Source organism: Ixodes scapularis, unplaced genomic scaffold, assembly GCF_016920785.2.
Source record: "Ixodes scapularis isolate PalLabHiFi unplaced genomic scaffold, ASM1692078v2 PGA_scaffold3__209_contigs__length_174095766, whole genome shotgun sequence".
Taxonomy (NCBI): Eukaryota; Metazoa; Arthropoda; class Arachnida; order Ixodida; family Ixodidae; genus Ixodes; species Ixodes scapularis.
Genome location: NW_024609868.1, coordinates 31043002 through 31063473, shown reverse-complemented (window position 1 = coordinate 31063473; position 20472 = coordinate 31043002). Strand labels below are relative to the sequence as shown.

Below are 20472 nucleotides of genomic sequence, written 5' to 3'. Positions count from 1 at the left end.
CTACTCCTCTGGTCACGTGACGTGCCCCGTTAACCAATCAGCATCAAGCTTCGCGGCCACTCTTATCAGGCTTCATGAAACGCTGAGCACCCGAAGTATACGTTTCACGTTAAAACTGTCTGCAGACATGTGTGAAGCAAACGTGCTTTCAAACGTGCTTGAGGCGTGTCCGCACATAATCTTGCCATCATGTCTGCGTCGAACACCGTGTATTTTGTAGGTTGTGCGGGCAGCGCAACTGTGCACGGGCACGGCAGCATGGAGCTGTGCAGCGCTTGGAGAACGAGCTCCCCCGTGCAAGCACCTTCCAAGGTCACACGCTCGCGTCTGTACATACCGCAGCACTCGTCTAGAAGCGAGCAGCGCCAATCCCGCTTCGCCCAGTCGCGAGTGCATAGGCCAGTCGCGAGTAAATAGGTGCTCAATCGCACGCGAAAATCCTGCGCTGGCTTATAGAGTGTAAAACAGACCATCAGTGTGAAACCAGCCTGACGTCTGAATTCGTACGTATACTTTGTTGTTTGCAGCTGTCGTTTACGGGTGTCATTTCAGGTGCAGTTTCAGCACGTACAGCCGATACCAAATGATCTGTCGAAGCCAATGTCATGTTCGAGTCGGTGTTTTTGTTTGTTTTGTTCATTAATATTTTTTGTTTATCTTTTCTTTTGTGGCCATTTGGCGAGTTTTTTTTTTTTTTTTTTTTCACACACCCAAACATCTCTACTAACAATAAGGATTTTAGAATGGGGGGGCCCCAACGCTGTGGTTCCCCCGAGCAGCTTTGGGGCGTCGCACTGCGCAAGCGCACAAGTTCTGCGCAGGTGCAGTGCAATGTCCTAAGCTATTCTAAAACTTCGAATATCAAACGAGGCCTGAACATTATCAGACCTCGAGCTAGCGGACTGAATAAGCGCATTGCACAGTTTTGATTCAGCAATCGTTACCTTCGGTGAGCGCCAATGTAAAACGCATGTCGGCCACAAAACGAACACTATTGGCGATGTGACTGATCGAAAGCGTCGCGGTGGTTGGCCCTCCACGATTGGCCGAATGCTGACTTTGACGTCAACAAACGATTCCTCATTGACGGAAATAAGAGTAATCTAAGAACTTCGATTTTGACGGTGGCAGTATTGGTTTAAAAGCGCAATAATTTCCAGCTTCCACCATGCTAATTACAAACACCGTCGAACTTGTCGTTCACACTCCGCAGTGAAGGAGAATGCGGCAGTAGCCGGTAAGAGCGCTAATGAACCAGTCACGAACCTAGGATATAATAAGCCACGCCTAGAATTTCTTGAGCATCCAGAGAGAGAGAGAAGGGTTTATTAAGCAAGGACAGAGAGGTTAACCTGAACGTAGGTTCTGGTTGACTACTCTGTACTGGGGGGAAGGGGAGGGGGAAGAAAAGGTATGGCGATGATGAAGAAAGATGAGGTGAAGTTGTCAAGGAGGGTGAGCAATGGTACAAATGTTCAAAATCTCACAGTCATTTTTAAGCACCCTACAAAGTGTCTGATAATTCCGTGTTCGTGAGGAACATTACCAAGGCCTTCGTGGCCTTCATGAATTGGTCCGTTGTGTCCCAGGCACTAAGCACTTTTGACGAGCAGAAGGGCCGCGAGTCCAACGCCATTAATCCCTGTTCCAGCACTTGTCGATCCTCCTTAAATTCAGCGCATTCACACAAGATATGTTGAATTGTCCCTTTTGAGCATCCAGTGGATACAACTAACTCGGTCGAGTGCAACTCAACTCATTTTCTCCCCAAAGGCCGCAGCTGCACAGAGCACGCATGAGTGTACGCGCCTCGCGGGTTTGTCGCCATGCACTCGCAAAAATATAATTGCGCCAAGAGGGTCTCAGCTCGGAAGTGACAACGCGAATGCAGTCGCTGCGGATATTCTGCACGACGGTTTCGCGCGAGCGAGCGGAACCGCCGCATCCCGTCGCGAAAGCCTCGGGCCAAGGAAGAACGGGCCTTTATTTTTGTTTTTTTCTTCCCTTCCCCCGAAAAGTGCTTATAATTCGCGAGGTTGCTGCTGCCGCTGTCCCGCCATGTCAGCGTTTCTGCGTCCGATCCCGTCGTGCTTCAGAATGTCGAGACCTCGATTTCCTGTCTTGTCCTTCTTTGGTAGCCTCGTCTTTTTTTTTTTGTCGTTCTTACTTCGTTTCGCTTTCTCTCCTCGGACCCGAAAATGTGCCTCCGCTCGAAGGGAGTGTGCGGCCGTGAGACATTGATCGCGTTTCCCTTTTGCCATTTAGAACCGCGCGGGACATATCGTTCGTGGATCTTTACAAAGCCTCGTGTTTTTTTTTTTTTTTTGTTATTACCGTTATTTCTGAACGGGTAGGCAGACGTAATGGGGTGACGTTCTCACTGGTAGCCGAAGCCAAACAAAAGTGACGAGCCAAGCCAACAGCGTCGTCAATATGTACCGCCGGTTTTTGTTTGTTTTTACGGCGGAGCTGTTAAGGATTAGTTTCCCCAGTTTCGTGTCCGTCACCAAATAAATGTCGACACAAAACGCCGGATAGCTACCGCCATCTATGAGCGACGGCGGCAACCAGACAACCGGCTTGCTGGTTGCCTGGATGCCACCGTCGCTCATAGATGGCGGCAACCTTTCCCGCCTTTCCAGTATAATTTTCACCAGAGTGGAAAGGCTGAATTTTTCTAGGCGTCGTCTTAGGAGTCGTCCTTAAGGTCGCCTTAGAAGTTGTCCTTGAGGTCGTCCTAGACGTTGTCCTCGAGGTTGTTCTTGAGGTTGTCCTTAAGGTCGTCCTAGACGTCATCCCTGAGGTCATCCTAGGCGTCGTCCTCGAGGTCGCCCTGGAAGTTGCCCTTGAGGTCGTCGTCCTAGACGCCGTCCTCTAGGCGTCGTCCTTGAAGTCATCCAAGAAGTCGTCCTTGAGGTCGTCCCACAATAGTACAGCTTCGCTGGTCTTCCTTCTTCACCACAGTGAAAAAGCGTAAAGTTTTTTTTTTCTTCATTTTTTTTAGACTGATATCGACCTGAGTGGGAGTCGACGAAAGTGTCAAAAGCGCGGTGTGCACGTGCGCGTGGCCAACCTTCTCCTTACTCAATACATGCTTCACAGTGACCGCAAGAGCTTCCCGTAGCAACGCAGAGCGTACTGTCTACGCGTATACGGTCTGCACCGACACTGCTCGCACATGGTTCAAAACACACGAGGTTTTTGCTGCAGACACGATGACAAGATTATCTGAGGACACGACTCAAGTGCGTTCGAAGTATGTTAGTGTCTCATACATATGTATACTTCGAACATGTAATAACACAGTTTTTTGTATGACCAATCTGACAGATCCGTCGTACAGGAGAGAAATACGTCTTTACGTGTTTACGCTACGTGTTTTTAAACCTTCTTTAACGTTTTTTTATTTTTTTATTTTTTTTTATTTTAGACATTGTGTTTGCTTGAGAACACTGAGAGCGAATCTAGCGCCACAAATTTTTGTTCTAGCCACTAAGTGCCGTCGACTTCGCTGGAGTCGCCAATACAATATACCTGCAGCGGAACTATACAACCATCGTTTTCCTGTCTTTTGTTTATTACACTAAGTGTTTTTTTGGGTGCTCTGTCTGTCTATGCTGGAAAAAGCGGGGGAGAAACTGCATTGTGACGTCGCCGGTGGGAGGAGCCTAATCTCCATCGCCAACCAACTACATCGGAAGAGAACTGCACCGTGACGTGTCCGGTGACGTCACCGAACTGTGGCGATTGAGTTGAAACTACATCGTTCTTTTTTTCCCTGCAGGGAATTTCGGAGAATCGCTGAGTAGGTTAGCGCACACTAGAGCCACTCGATATGGCAGCGTAGCTGCCAGAGTAGCGCCACGCTTTTCCCTGTGCCGCCTCTCACCGCGATTGGTCACACGCGGTACCATAGCAACGAGCTGAGCTGGCTCGGTTTCCGTAGCAACTGAGTGACGACTCGTCACGTGACCTCTCAAGAGCCGTGATGTCATCGGTAAGATGGCAGCGCCCAGAGCTGGTGGATGCGAGTTTGTTCGGTGCGCGAAGTCGTGATATGCCGCAGCTTACCGACGATTTAGGGCTTCTTCGTGCTTTCTCACGTAGGTATAACGTGAAGATCTGAAAGAATTATACCTTCGACCCTTTCTGTGCAAGATCGCTCTGGATATTAGCACCTGTGCCACAGCATCAGTAATATCGCCTTAGCGGTGCTCGGGTTCCCGGATGTGTTTGGAGATCGATAAGTCATTTAGCATGCAATTATCGCATTCTCTTAGCTTTATTTGAACGTTGGAGGATCCGAGAGTCTATGCGAAATCCATGCGTCACATGTTTTGCCTTGGGGAATTTGTTTCTGCCCCAGGTAACCGCATGATCACAAACGTTTGGTTAGGAACCTTTTGCGATGTTTACGTTTTGTACTAATCAACCAGGGAACCTGGGTTCAATCCCCACCCCTGCCCGTTTCGATCTGGATGAGCATCGTACCGGCCTGCGGTTGTGTATCACTACCGCGTGGTGCATGTTTAAAGACCTATAGACCCCAGGCTAGCGGTTATACTGCATTGGCTAAATTGCTCATGTACAGCGAGTGACTCGTCGCAACTTTGAAATGGCTGACTAACTACACGCTGTATAAATATTCACACAACTCCCAAGTATACTAATCAACGATTTTACGATATGCGCAGCGCAAGTTCGTCAGCTTATTTTTGCAGGGGTTGTCGTGGCGTCAGAACGCCGAGCTCCGATTGGTTCTGAATAAAGTATAGTGGGTAGGCCTCAAGGCAGCTTGCTTTTAGGTCTACCCACTGTCCATCAATCGGAGCCATTCAGATCTCGGCGTTCTGACGTCACCACAACCCCTGCAAAAAGAAGCAGACGAACTTGCGCTCCACATAGCTTTTAGGATAAAATTTTCGAATTTTTCTAGCTTCCTTTGAATGTCTAAATTTCTGAGAATCATAACGAAAGGTATACGGCGCGTGTAGGGCCTAGGGGAAGTTGTTTCAGCCCTGAGTCACCGAATAATCACAGCATTTTATAGCGAGGAAGCTCCTATGATATTTAAACTTTTTTACTCATCGCCAATTTTATGAACTGGCAGTTCTGGGGATTTCGATATAACTTGCTTTCTTTGCAATAGCTTGCATTTGATCGCAGTGTTTTTTTGTTTGTTTTTCAAGTGAAAAACTGACGTTTGCTAAAGTGACGTATATGAAACGTCCTGCTATATAACAATGCATCAACACATACTATTAAACTTAGGAGCTCAGAGGTGTGTTCGTTTTTGTAATTAACAAGTTACAGACGTATTTATTTCTTACGATCGAGTGTAATATTTATTTTCTGTACCTGGGCCCCTCTTGTGCTCCTTAATGTGAGTTTGCTATGACGTTATCATCATGTGTGTATGGTTCTAAATATCCTCTTTACAATGCCTACAAAGGCCAAAATGACGTCAGCCGACCCCAACTCACACATTGGACACGAAAACTGCGTCGCTCGGATGTATGCGCTCGTCAGCAATCCGTCCATGGATATTTGAATTCGCTTTCCTGGCCAATGAGTGTCCTGACAAAACTTATCATCACTTGCGAATGCCAAGTTCTACGGTGTGCTTAAAAAGCACGGTGAAAGCTTGGGGTCATCGCACCGGTGCCCTAGCATGTCACGACTGCGTGATTTCACAGTTCTCTTTTGAGTTGAGGATGACAGGTAAGGACGAAGAAGTTTAAACATAATTTCGTCGCCCCTTTAACACGAATATCTGTGCTACACCAGATAAAAATATTGACTTTTTGAATGCCGGTAAACTTCCGAACGACCATTTGGCCTGTCGGCAAGAACACCTCATATCCGGCGTCCGTCTCTTTTGATGGCGTCAACGATTCCCTAGAGACCACCATGCCGTCCTTCTTGGTTGAACCCCGTCGACGTCGCGCCTCACCAGTCGGTGAGAAAATCTAATCTTGAAGGGATGATCGGGTCTTGAAGAAGTATGATGCAAAACATTTACCCGCTCACTATGGGGCAGTCGAGCAGCAGCCATGTTCCGAGCCAATCGTACTGTCGTGGCGGGCGTAATCGGATTTTGTTCCATCGGAGCGAAGTCCGAAAGTACTAAGACGGTACCTTCGTCCCACGAAGCGGCCGCCATCCCGGCGCCGCCGAAAACCACTCGCCTTGTCCGTGCACGTACGATACCATAGCAGCTTTCGCCGCCCGACAGTCCCTGGGCTGCAAATCGTCTCACTTTTCAGAAAAAACAAGCACCGTTCCTCCAGAGGTTCTTGCCGTACCGCGATGCCAAGCGTCTTATACCACTTTTCAATGAACGAATGGAGATATCAACTAGACTACAAAGGTTGCCGCCCGGCGTCGCTAGAAGCACGGTTACCACAGAGCCGTATATTGGGAGAGTTTGGCCAGTGGGTGTGGCTAAAGTCCCTTGATAAAAGCGTTTTTCACAAGTACCGCCAACCATTGTTGTGGAAGCGCTCGAGAAACGTGCCATGAGCGGGTGCTCCGCCGCCATTCGCTTCCAAGGCCCGCTCATTTCAGTGCTGCGCCGCCATTTGCTTCCAAGGGCCGCTCGAGACATGGGCCTCGTGGACTCGCGCATTTGACGCTACTTGCAAGACAAGCGCAAACACATCGAGGGGCTTTAGGTGTGGCGACGAAGGCGCCGGAGAGGAGAAAAGTAAATGAAGGGGAGGAGAGCGCCGAAGGAGCGAGAGAGAAAGAAGGGAGCAGAGAGGAGACGACCGCCATTTTTGAGCAACGCTGTCTGAGACTGGTCGGAGAAGAGCACTGCTGAGGCTACGCGTCGTCTGCTACGGGCCGACTTCTTTTTCGCCTGAATAAAAGTTTGTGGCCATACGCCGAAAAATCTTAATTTATTAGCTTTTTAACCCACCGAGGAATAAAAGAATGTCATTTCTTTGCCAGAGCCAGCGATATAAAAGGCAATAATCGAGATTTAGGTGCCGATCCAACGCATTCCGCCGGGAGAATGATCGAAGATGGCGGCCCTCCCTACTCAGCTGGGAGCAGCCGGGAGCTCACGCGCATGCGCTCATGCCTCTCGCTCTGCGCCGCGTGCTGATTGGCTCACTCGGGAGGAGCGCGATACGGCGGCGAGATCATAGACTGACCAAACTCTCCCCATATACGGCTCTGGGTTACCATGGAAACCTCCCAGGCCCAAAATGGAGATCACAATCAGCGCTTCTGACGTCGTGCATCTAGATAATTTTGCGTCGTGTCGCTACTCTGGCAGCTACGCTGCCATATAGAGTGGCTCTAGCGCACACCAGCTCGGAGCACGTGGAGCGAAAGCTCGCGCTGCAGAACCCCGGGATCGTGGGTTCAATCCCCGCTCCTGCCCGTTTCGATCTGCTGGATGAGCATCGTACCAGCGTGCGGTCGTGTGCTGCGCGATGCATGTTAAAGACCCCGGGCTAGCAGTCGTACTGCACTGGCTAAATTGCTTATCTACAGTGGGTAACAATGTCGCCATGTTCAGGCAGACTAACCTCCTGCTGTATAAACAACTAACGACAAATTTTACTTTTTGACTATATTTGACTGCGTTAGTGCAACTTCTCTCGTGCTGCACGAGAAAGAAAGAATGTTCCTTTCGGGGTTAAATTTCCGGTGAAGTAGGAAGCAAAAAAGAAGAAAAGAGAATATTTCCGTCAAGTTGGGTTCGCAGTAGAAGAGGGGGAAGAAGAAAATCAGTTGTTAGTCCCACGGTGTGTATTGTCTTTTCTTTATGTGTATGTTTATTCTAGTTTAGCTGGCCTGACCTGAAGTAGTTGCTTTAAAATAAAGCATATATATATCTCTCTCTACCTGAAGTATGAACGAACTAGCTCAACTTAAGCCTGTTGCCGTTGCTTGCTTGGTTTTTCGATCAGCCAAATCGCTTATATGGGGTGCACTCAAATGAAAACACAATCGTGTTAAATCGTGTAAGAGTATTTAGAATATTTATCGATAACGCCGCTGTACTTGAATCGCTCGAAAAACTTCCTTTTTGTAAGCGCCTTCTCTGCTTGAGTTTGTTCGAAACACAGCCACTTCGATCCGAGGCAATCGATGATAGCGTTGGTGACGTCCCCAATTACGCGACTCACAGAGCACTGGAAAATACCAATGTTTTCGTCGCTCCCGACGGTTCCCTTGAAGCCGCCAGCGGCGTAAAAGCGTACAGCTGCGAGGACTTGGTGTTCAACCGTCAGCACACGGGGCCCTTCAAGACATCGCTGGAGTTTTCCGCGAAGCTGGTCACACAACCAGCGAGTCACCCCTTTGGTCAACCGGTATTCGCCCACAAACCTCACATCGCTTGTCTCGAAAGCATCCCGGTGATCTCTAAAAACTCGATCCGCTGGCGAACCCACCAGTAGAGATGCATATGTTAGGGTCGCCATTTTTTACGATGCAGATTGATCTTCGGCTTCGCATCGACCACTCAGTTAACTGCATCGTCAAAGTGCATCGTGACGACATTTTGACGTCACCGCCAACTGCATCATTTTACGAGCATAGCTCGAACTGCATAGGGAAAAACTACATTTCAACGTCATGTCACGTGACCCGAGAGAAGAGCCAATCAGTGCCTGATGCAGTTATCTGCATCATTCAGTTTGCGTTCCAGCATAGATCGACTGGTCTTTACACATCGTCGTATATTGGGGGAGACTGAGAGCCCACACGTATAGGCACATCTTTTTGCCTCGTAATAAACGTTTCTGACAACCAATCAATTAATCGGGGTGCACAAAAAAGCGATATAGTCAACAAGTGATCGCTCGCTTTTATCGATTTTTTTTATCACTTCGGTAACGAAATAACGACTGTGTTACCTTTCCCGAAAAGGATGCCGAATAACATTACTCCTTGGGAAAATTATGATAAACGGTATTCAGTTATTTTTATTAATCTTTTTCGGAAGAACACGTACAGCATCAATTTCGTCACGGCCAAACTTTACAATAATCTTTTTTTTTTCATTCATCTCCATACGGAGTTCTGTGTTCGCGTCATAATTCGGAAGTGTCAAAAAGACTGAAGAGAACAAACTAGAGCAACTTTCGTGTGAGCGCCGCCATGCTGGTTCTTAGGGCAGTGCAGTCGCAACCGTATATAGAGTTCATATATACTAACTCTAGAGGAAAAGGTCCGCCATTTTCCCATGCATTTCTGTCTGCCGCAAGTGGCGGAGCATGAAGGCAGACCTTTGGAGTCCCGCCCATGGTTATTAGGGTTGTGCAACTGATCGATTATCCTACCGATTAATCGAGTAATGTTTCAATGGCCATTAATTTTTTTAACCGGTTAATCGGTAAAATTTTTACGAGATCAAAAAGAAAAGTAAAAATGAACTGCTTCCACCGCACACACGTGAAGGAGTACACATATTTGAAGAGCAAACTTTAGGACCTAAAGTAAAGTGTAGAGACAAGATTTGTAACTCGAGACAAGCGCAGCAGGTTGCACGTTAACTCGCCTTCAACGCCGTGCGATTGTCCGTTCAACGCAGCAGAAACGATTGTGAACAATCAAAGGAGGTCACCACCTGTGCGCCAGCGGTACTCCTCGCTCCCGATTGGAGGAACTGAAAAGAATAAGAAAACGTCACAGTCTATACCCACCAATCGTAGTGCCTCGTTCTCTTCTGACGTAGTCATCGCCCTAGCGACGTCATCAGCAGTTGCACTTTGGACTTGCAATGGGCAGGCCACACATAGTTCGCGTAGAGGAAAGAAGAACGTGCCCTCAAAAGAGCGACAACGAGAGCAAAAGCGCGAATAGGCGCGAAAGTGACGAGAAGCTAGCCGCAAATGGATTGTATCCTTCCTGTAGAAACGGTTTGGAATTGAGTGCTACACGGACATCAACGTGCCGACCATGCGTCACCGGTCGTGTATAGTTAACCTTTGGCAAGAACGTGTCTAGCATAGCAGTACAGCCGATCGCGGTGTACCACAGCGACCACAAAGCAATGGTCACTGTGGTAACGAATGAGAGGAAAATGAAGTCCATAACAACCACGAAGTTACGTGTATATGTCTTTATTCAGTCAAGATAGCAATAACCATATAAATCGATATAGTTGTCAATATAGTCCTCCCAATACAGCTTCGCTGGTTATCCTTCTTCACAACGTAAAAAAGCACTAAGTTTTTTTTTGTTTTTTTTTTATCTTTTTCTTATTTCGAAAACAGATTAAGCGTCGCCTAAAGCACAAACTCCTGTAGCGATAGTGGCTGAGATAAAAGGTTGAAAGTTTCAGAACTCAATCTTTGTCTGATTTAGGCGCCGAGTGTCGATTTTCGAAACAATTTCAGCGATAAAATGGCTGCCAGCGGTACACGCGGCTACATAAAGAGGAATAACACCTGTTGCCGAAAACGGAATTCATTTTCTCTACGCAAATGCTAAAAAAATGCTTTTTGAACATATACATCGTTCAATTCAGTGAATTTGGCATATTATTCCAACCGTTAGCGTTATATCCTAACGGAACCTACGTACGCGAACAATTTATTTATAAAATGTAAAAGAAGAGTAGAAAAGAAGAAACGTATTGTTTTTATCGGCCTTAGTTGAGTTCTGGACTTGACATCCGCCACATCTCCTATCCTCGGGGCTCTTTTTTTTTTGTTTTTTCTTTCTTGCAAGCTATGAGGGGAAGCGGATTCCCCGACACTATTTTCTTCCATATGGTTGGTCGTTGTTAGCAGATCATGCTCGGAACTAGGTTCGTCTTCCAAGAACAACGATTCTGACTGTGTGGAATGGACGTTGAGCGTGCACCCGCGTGCATTCCTCGCAGGCAGTAAAGCCCAGGCTACGGGTACACCCGTGCGCTCACGGACCTTGAGCACCGATCGAAGTTGTCTCACGCGCGGTGTTCGCTTCTTCTGAAATGCCCGAAACAGTTGTCCTCGAGCGTCGTTCTGAGCATTCCCTGCGAACAACGTCCAGCAGAACAGCGTCCCGTTGAGACTTGTTGAGGTCATGTCTGCTAACATCCCTTGAAAAAAAGAAAAATAAGTAAGAGCAATGTCAGACTGTAAACTTTGACGGTGTTGGTCTAAGGGCGCGATGACTGCAAGTCTTCTCTTCTTTCTGGGTTTGAAGATGATGTCGGCATTGCGGTAAAGTTTTGAGACCTAACACCGCGCTGTAGGCGTTAAATTGCGGAAGCGTTCACAACAGCTGCGGTGCATCGATCGGCGCCTGTCCATACTTGGGCTATTCCTGGGAAACGCTCTCAAAACGATCTTCTGCACGGTGTCCACGATAGGGGACAACAAAGCACGAAACAAGTCGAAAGCAGGTACACAATTTCAAACCCATGTTCCAACTAGAAAAAAAAAGAAAACAAATACAAGAGAAATAAACAAAAAAGGTGTCGCAGCACCGAACTGAGCGCCATGATGTTTTTAAAGCTCTCCATCGCGGCAGGTGTTCCGTGAGTTCGCAGGAAAATTGGCGACGTGCGCGACTGAAACAGCGTCGCTGTGATCGGCCTTCCACGATTGACCAAACGCCAACTAGGACATGAAGCCTTGTGTACGATGAATTCTACATTCATTCAGGCATGTCAGACTGTCAACTTTGACGGTATTGGTTTAAGGACGCGGTGACTGCAAGTCTCTACTCTGCTGTTTACACACACCGTAGAAATTGTCTCTGGTAATCGATAATTCCGTGCCGTCACAGATAGAAGGGAGGCACACTTTTATGAATCTTAAGCTGCGGTTGCGGATTGCGGGCCCTGCGGACGCGTGCCTAGTCCGCGCTCAACGTGGTGGCACGGGCTCACGCTAGCTCGCACTGTACTCCCGCTTGCATCAGACTTGAAGCTCCGCCTTCTACGCGAGCTCGCTGGCTACCGCAGCGCGCATATGGTTGGTTGCGCGTGCCTGCGCGTTCACACTTGTGTTAGCAAGGGAAGAAAGCTTGCTTTGAAGCGGAGCTTCTTGCCTCAGCTTAAGGGTGAACGGAGTATTAGCGGCGAGATGTTTTAGTGGCGCCCTCCTACGGTTCCCTTTTGTGACGTCATTACCTTGCAAACAACAAGTTTGATGGTGTTTGTAAATAGCATGTTGGGAGCCTGAAATCATTGCGCTCTCAAAGGAACACTGCCAACACCGTCAGAATTAAAGTCCTTTCATTCCTCTTATTTCCGTCGATGATAAATCCTTTTCTGACGTCATAGTCAGCGTTCGGCCAATCGTGGAAGGCCGACCACAGCGACGCTTTCGGTCGCGCACGTCGCCAATAGTGCCAACGTTACTCTAGTAACGTTGGCTCTTGCGAACGATCTAGGAAAGCTCCCTCTGCCGATACTTGCAGAATCTCACTTCAAAGTTGTAATTTTAGAAATGATTCCCAACCATCTGAATTCTACATTAGTTCAATCCCGGATTTATAACTTCTTTTGTGTTTCCTCCAGAAAGCATGTCAAGAAGACGCCTTTCCATGGCTATGAACCGGTTAAAGCTGCAAACTCGCACACTCTTCCTCTCTTCAGAAATGTCGCAGAAAGTTCTCGTACATATTGTACGCCATATTATAAGCACGCATATTCAAAAGCTAAACAAATCGAGCGAAAAAAAGATTAAGGCCTCCAGATTACGTGTTTGGGTTTGGCCCTCCGTGCTTCCGCTTTGTGTTGGAGCCATCGGGGCTATACTCTGTTTCACGTTATGATGTACCGCAGGAAAGGCTACAAGCGCGAGCTCCTTGCTCTAGGGCACACCTCGGCGGCACAAGCTCTCGTGCGTCAAGAGCAGCTGCCAACGCTATGAGCTCGCGCTTCTAGCCTTCGCTGCGGTACAAAAGAAGGTGAAACGGAGTATAGCAATGTCGATGGCGACTGCTCGAGGACAGTGTGGTGTCTGCTAATGATCTTCTCCACACTGATGGCACCACAAAAGACTGGTTTTGCTGCGCGACAATGGCAGCCTTTGTGTTTTTTCACCCGAACAAGCTTTATCATGTTGGACTGCATATTTACATCCATGTCATCTGCCGCCTGTTGGTGGCGTTCGAGCGTTAAGACAGGTTGCTAACACGGTGTATGGGAAATGTTGGCGCGCAGTGTTTGCCGCGTGTTCATTCAGTGAGACGTACGAGGCCCAAAACATATATGCGCTGTTCTCCTGGAACTCGGTCGTTCCTTGAGAAAGGCTCTCACGAGTTGCTGCCGCCGCTTCTCTCCGGTATATGACGTCATACGCTCGCGTGACGCCATGGTAGGGAGGATCCCGCCCGGTTTTTGAAGTACCTTGACTGTTGGCGAATGTGACAGGTGCTATAGAGTTTCAGCCGTGCAGCTGGTGACAAGTGCTTCCCCGTGGTTCCGTTCGCACGGTCATAGCCTCCTGTACGTGTGGTTGTTCTAGGCTCGGGGTCAAATCGATCAGAGCGCCAAAGCGAAACAAAAGCGTGCCGAGCCGAGGCACGCCAGCGATTTAGACTCTTTAAACTCGAGTTCAAATGCTACACCGCTCGTGTAATTTTTTTTTTTATGCTGTTTTGTTGCGTGGGTAAATTTTACCTTTGTGATGTTGGTGTAACCACGAACTCGCCCCACCTTGGGGAGCTGCGGAGGAGCTGTGCTATACTCTCCTTTTGCTGGGCATCCGAGCGTTTGGAAAAGCCGGGGGAGAGCTTTGCGCACCAGGAATCTCAGGCCATGAGCTGACTCGGAAGTTTTTCTCACCTCTTTCCACTTTAGCAGAGCAAACGCTGGAGACAAGGTGACTTCCTCTCCAGCATTCGTTCCACTAAGTTGGGAAGACATGGGAGGAGCTTTTACTTCACTTTTAACCTGTCACCGACTATAACCGACGGGCAGTTTTAAAATGCGGAGGTAACCAAAGAACGAGATATAAACAGAAAATGGAGAGAAACCTTACAGGTTGGGGGAGGGGGGGTATCATTTGTCGTCGTAAACGCTTCTTTGTATTGTTTCGTAGCTCCGAACTACCTTTTATTCTTAGTATCCATCCGGGAAGTGCAATGGGCCAATAATCACTCGTGACGTCACGTCATTACCTTACCCGTCGCCATACTTCCGCTAGAGGCTCGCCATATCCGACGTTTCGCATTCCATATATACTTCCGGTAAGCGCGCGTTTTCGGGTGGACTGAACCGTGCACGCGAGTTGGGAGGCCACACCCGCAGATTACACAACCAAGGAAAACACCGAAACAAAACGACGCCACGCGAGTGATGAGACGATACAGTGTGACTCATGACGTGGTGCAGTGACTAATCTTCGTTAATAAATTATCATTAGATGATGCCGTCCCTCTGAGGGGTGGGGCGGTGGGGAAACGGGGGAAGGGGGGGGGGGGGGGGAGGACAGCGGGAGAGAGAAAGAGGGAGAGGTAAAGAAGAAAAAAAGAAAAGAAAGGGAGATCTGCTCTCAAAGCGAATGGGGTGTTTCTGCATCGTCGGGGGGTCGATGAAAAAAGAACTCTCCCATTTTTCAAATCGCCCCCTCTTTCATTTCTCCCGTCCATCCGCCAGTTTTAGCTTTTAAACTTCATCGGAGTCTTTCTCTCCGCAAACGTCACAACAGGGTACTGCCTCAACCCTCTCACACTTTAAAACGAAATTGAAAAGAGAACGGGGAAATGAAGTCCGCCAAAAAGAAAAAAAGAAAAAAAGGTGGACTTTCAAATGGCGGCTGCGGTGCCATCGATCGCCGGCGACAAATGTAGCTGTCGTGTGCGCGTGCCAGATCCACATTGCGTCCCCAGGCTTACACACGGCGAGCTGTTTTTAGGACCCCTCAATTCATTTTTGTTTTGTTTGTAAAAAATAATACAAAAAAAAAATGGTATGATTCACGCGAGCCGCGTTAGGCGCGTCGGCTGGAAAGGATCGCAATCGGACACGTTCATATAGCAAGCGCGGCTGATTTCCCCTGGCGGTGTTTTTCGGTAACTCGGTCATTTCGGGCTGCGACTGGTTTTGTTGCGGATATGAGTATCTGTGAGCTACACGATTGCCGATCTCTTGAGTCGGACAACGACAAGAGTGGTGAGTTGTTTTTTTCTTCTTTGTTTGCATTTTTTTTTTAATGCCGCGTGTATATTTTGTTGATTCCGTGATAGGACACCCATACTCGCGGACAACTTTGTGTGGCTATGCACTCAAAGCTATGGGCGCGCGTGCGCTTGCATATCTTGAGCGCCCATCAAAGTTATGCGCGCACACTTGATCACTTCGTCTGAAATGCCAGAGAAAGTCGTCCGCGAGCATAGATGAAAACACGCTTACTTGAAAGATGGATGCTTTAATGCGAGCCGGTAGTACCTCGATGTCAAGTGTGCGTGCGCCAGTGACGTTAGTCATGCATCACAATCATCCCGCACGACCTTCGTACCTGTAACACTGAACATTTGCTGACCTTAGTTGAAACATTCTAGTCACTATCATTATGCTTCGCTGTTGCGATTAGGAATTGCTGCATCAGTTTCTCTCCAACTCTGAGTGCCTTAGATCATTTGTGCGCTGCTCAATTCAAGACCGAATAATTACGACACCGGGACGGGGGAAAAAAGTCAGTTACACCGCCGTCGCCTTACAATCAAGGTCAGAAACCAAGCACTCATACACTACACTTCATTTAGCACCGAGGAACACCACGGGTTAGGCCGCCGGCGCCAGAGATCTTGGAGTAGAAGTCGATGCTGTGGCCGCGTTACCACTGTGGACAACTGTGCTCTGGTTCAAAAGTGCCGCGGACACAACCCTAGCGGTTTGGTCTGGACGAAAAAACGGTTGTTTCTGATTCACCTCTAACTCCAAGCTCTGCTTGGCGACGATAGCGTACGTCTCGTTCGTCATCAAGGGCACAGGTCCACCGCCTCCGGCAGTACTTCCGGCAGTGCCTCCGGCTGCGGACAACGAGAGATCGGCCACGCTCTTGCCTCTGTTCCTCGGATGACCATTCGGCCCGGTGCTGGCAACGAGGCGCTTGTTGCCGCCACCACTCTGAGCCGCCAGCTTGGTCTTGGAGGAGATGTAGTTGCGTACCTCTTCGGCGTTCTTCTTCAGCTTGGTGTAGTTCGTGAAGGAGTACGTGAGGACGCACGCACAGCCCAGGATGGACACTCCCAGCACGGCGATGATGACGTACAGTCCCTCCCTGTTGATGAGAACGACCGGAAGGCTGACCTGCGTGTGTAGTCCCGCTTCCATTAGGACCTGGCGGCGCCCGGGTGCATTTCAGTTGGCAGTTGGTTTCAATCGGACGTCCCGCCGGTTGCCCGCTGTCCTGGACATTCTCGGATTGGATGCCGCCTTGCCGCCTTCGGGATTCAGAGTCCGATCCGAAAGCGAGGGCTCGAGAATGGGGCGCGTTCGTTTCGTCTTCGGGGCTTCGTCTTTTTCCGCTTCTCTGTCGTGCGTGTAATGACAGAAAGAGCGAGAGAAAAAGAAGATAGAAGGGGCGGGTGGTTAGCGCAGCTCGGTAGCACGTGCGGTGAGAGTTTGCGCATCCTGAAGTTGAAGTCCCAGTCCTGCCGATCCCGGTTTATTTTGGCCCGTTGCTTTTAAGCTATTCTGTTTACCCGCGTATACGCTGTGGGGGCACTGCACACGCATAGGAGCCTGTTTTGTTTTCAAGAGCGACACATCTGTACAAAGGGGCGGCATACCGGGCCGTGTATTTGGATAATTACTACTGCACGATTACCTTTAATTACAGATTCCAGCTTAGTTAGCGTCCATACTGCATTCTTTGTGTTTTATTCATCATTGTCCTGCAGCGCCATCACGCATTATCGGAAAGGGCGAATAACCTCGAAAAAAAAAAAAAAACATTTTTGAATTCGCGGCACACACAATCGCACTGGGCAAGGCATTCCACTCCTTATTTGTTTTAACAGAAAATAATAATTTGTGTCCAATTCCGTTTTTGCGCGGTATTCTCTAATCTGATGAATTTGGTCTTCTTTTTAAATATAATTTGGTGGTAATAAGTAAAATTAGATATTAGTCCCTGTTATATTGTTGTAGATGTTGTATAAAAACTTCAAGCGCAAATTTCTTCGTCTGACTGCCAATGTAGACCATCCCAGTTCTTTGATCATGTCGGTTGCACTCTCAAAAAGGCCGTACCGCACCAAAACGAAACAAGCGGCACAACTCAGACTTTTTTTCTAAAGCAACAATGTGGTTTTGCTGAGAAGCATCCCAAACGGTGCAGGCGTCCTCTGGCTCTGGACGTACATAAGACATATAGGCGAGCTCTTTCATAGATTTAGTTGATTTCCTTAAATTTCGTTTTAAAAATCCAAGTGCTCTGCCGGCCCTCATAACAACGTCGTTATTAATGTGTTCGTTCCAGGTGCAGTCAGCTAACAGAGTGACGCCAAGATATTTAACTATTTGCTTTTTTGTCACGGTTTCATTATTCAGTTGGCAACATGTTTCAACTTTTGTTTTGGTTTTGCGAGTAAAACTAACATGGACACATTTTTTAACGTTTAACTTCACCTTCCACTTTTTACACCATAGCTCTATTCGATTCAGATCACCCTGCAGCCGCGTGGAACTCCCCTCATCTGTTATGGATGTATGAACAACACAATCATCGGCAAACAATCGTACCTGTGAATTAACACCGTCAATGATATCATTACCAAATATTAGAAACAACAATGGACCCAAAACAGACCCTTGCGGTACACCAGATGTTACCATAACAGTATTTGAAGCTTTACTATTTAAAACAGCACGCTGAAGACGTGATGACAAACACGTTTTTATCCAATTTAGAATAGTCGTGTCAAAATTCAAGCGCTCTAATTTGTATAATAATAGTTCGTGTGACACCGTATCGAACGCTTTTTTTATAATCTAAGAAAACACAATCAATCTGTCCGCCTCCGCTGAGGGCCAAGTTGACCCTTAGTGTGCGAGTAGTGTGTAAATTTGGTCGATGCTTAACTCTTGGAAGAACCAGTTTTAATTGCCCTCTTACAAGTGTACTGTGCTAAGAAGTTTCTTTTTTTTTTTTTTTTGCAAGATTTTGTTTAAGGCTTATCAAATACTGATGTTGATCCGTAAAAGAAAAATTGTATACACAACAATTTGGACTTTTTAATTTTATTCTTGGCTCTTAGTGCTTTATGGCCTTAGTCGCATTTTCATCCTGCAACACGTATGCACCAACAAACCAGCTGCTTTTGTTTTGATGATATCTGCTAGTGCCGGATCTCACTCTTCCTTTTGATCGAGGGACTTCGTATTTTATCATCGGAGAGGGATAATTGAACTGCTTCAAGAAATGCGGAACCAAACATTTCAGTTTCTATAATAATTTGCGCACCATTTTTCCGCGAGTGGGGTCTGGTGTAAAAGGGAAGCGATTAATTGGTCTAACAAGCACATAGCTTTCACTTGTGGAGCTGAAAGGCTGTCCTTTGTATCCTTTGGCCGGAAGCACATACATTTCACTCTCATATTAAAGGATCTGTGCAACGATATTCAACTGGAATGTTTTTCACTTGACACGAGCTTACTGGAACACCTGGAACTCAAGGATACTCACACGCAACGCCACTGGCCAAGAAACTCCTTTGTTGCGGCGTAATTTCAAGGACAAAAGCGATAATTTTCATTCAATCTCTCCTTCGCAAAATTTGATGACGTAACGTAGGGATCGCAGTACACCCAAGTGACGATATTTGAATGCGGTTCATAGATTAGACCCGAGCATTGCGTGGGCACTCGACTTGGGCTCGTGATAATTGCTAGCTCGAGAAGCATTCGGGTAGTGACCCGTGTCCAATCGCTGCAACGACGACAACAGCCGAGCCATAACAATGTCTAGAACTCAGCGTGTGACCTGCGCTTTGCCAACCCCAGCGCGTGGCTATGATCAACACTGGTGGCATATAATCGGCTCCAGATCACGTGGCCGCTTGTTCTCGCTGCGAGTTGAGGGGGTGAACGCTGCTCGTTTTTCTTTAATTTTTTTTCTGAGACTTCTATTGCGTGGGGTGAAAAACGAGCGCGTGTTTCATAGGTCATTTACGTTAGGGATCCGTTTTAAGCGGATATTTGCGCAAAGTACAAAAATTGTTGCATCGCTCCTTTAAGCGCGAATAGGGGACTATGACGTCAATTTCGTTTCGTGTGCTCGCGCACACCGGCGGCTCCTGGCTCGTGGAAAGAACGTGCGCCACTTATTGTGGACACTAAATTATTTGGTTCAGTATTCCTTTCAGTGCGACTGGAAATTCATTGCCTAACACATGCGTCATACCGCGTTTTGTTCCAAGAGCACGCTGTAAAGGTGCCTTCGATTCAGGTGATAATGATATCCATGATATCCATCACTACGCAAATGATGGCTTTTGCCGAGTGTTCCAGAAAAGGTCAAGAAGCACGACTTCGAACCACTATTTTAGAATGTTCCTTGAAAGATTCGAGCCGGAGAAAACGCGTTTTCGTTTCGTGTAATGTATAATTGAGGACTACAATAAAATTACCAGGAAGCTTTATATTCGAAGTACTGCACAGCATAAAAACCGTTTGAAGTGACCATTTCATTTCTTCTAGAAAATATTAAGCAGTTATTTTGGGGAGTGAAGAACATACTCTGAATTAATTTTGTCTCTAAATGTAGCGGAGGAATTGGCGTCGCGTGACCGTACGTCACATTAAGTCATGGTATCACTTCACACCGTGATGTTACGATGTCGCGTGACCTGACATCAGATGACGTCAGATCTCGTGACGTTAATTTGCCCTCTAAATTTAGAGGGGAAATTGATGTCACGGTGTCAGATCTTGGTGTCAGGTGATACTCTGACTTAACGCGACTTTAGTTTTCCCGCTAAATTTAGCGGGGAAATGTACGGATGGACGGACAAAGTTTTACTTTGAGAGGATTCGGTTGAAAAAGCATTTTATGCTTTAAAATTGCTGCAGAATGTTCACTAACCTGTATGACACTTAGCTTTCGTAATAAAATAACTCACGGGCAACAAGTCACATTCTAAATGGTACAAAAAGGAGTCTTTTGAAACAACAGTGTACCAGAAAGTGCCCTGCTTGAAGGATTGCTCGATTAAGCCGAGAACTACAATTACTACCACTACCACTCAAAGCACGCAGCGTCATCCTCTCACCCTCGTCTCCAAGTTACATTTTAACCATCGTCGGCACCCCTATGTCATCTGTACACTGTGTCATCGTAGATGCGGCGCCGCAGGCCTTCGCGGTATAGGCTACTTGCCTTCTGCGGCGCCGGCATTCTCTTTAACCGAAATACTGTTTTTTCACTGGGCGCAATATATGTGGGTGATGTCTAGAGCGCATGCTCTGAACAAGCCCACATTAAAAGGCTGCTAAGACCGGCAATCTTGAGGGTGCGGAATGCACGTTACAAAAGAACTGTAGAAGCTCGCCATCAGCAC

At 47.5% G+C, this 20472-nt stretch overlaps 1 protein-coding gene across 1 annotated transcript; it reads right to left on the bottom strand.

The window, feature by feature from the left end:
* Nucleotides 1-15691: 15691 nt before the first annotated feature.
* On the bottom strand, nucleotides 15692-16282 carry LOC121837164. Its single transcript, XM_042292687.1, has one exon. It carries the CDS (start codon nucleotides 16241-16243, stop codon nucleotides 15692-15694), a length of 552 nt encoding a protein of 183 aa, XP_042148621.1. The 5' UTR covers nucleotides 16244-16282.
* Between the last annotated feature and the right edge of the window lie 4190 nt (nucleotides 16283-20472).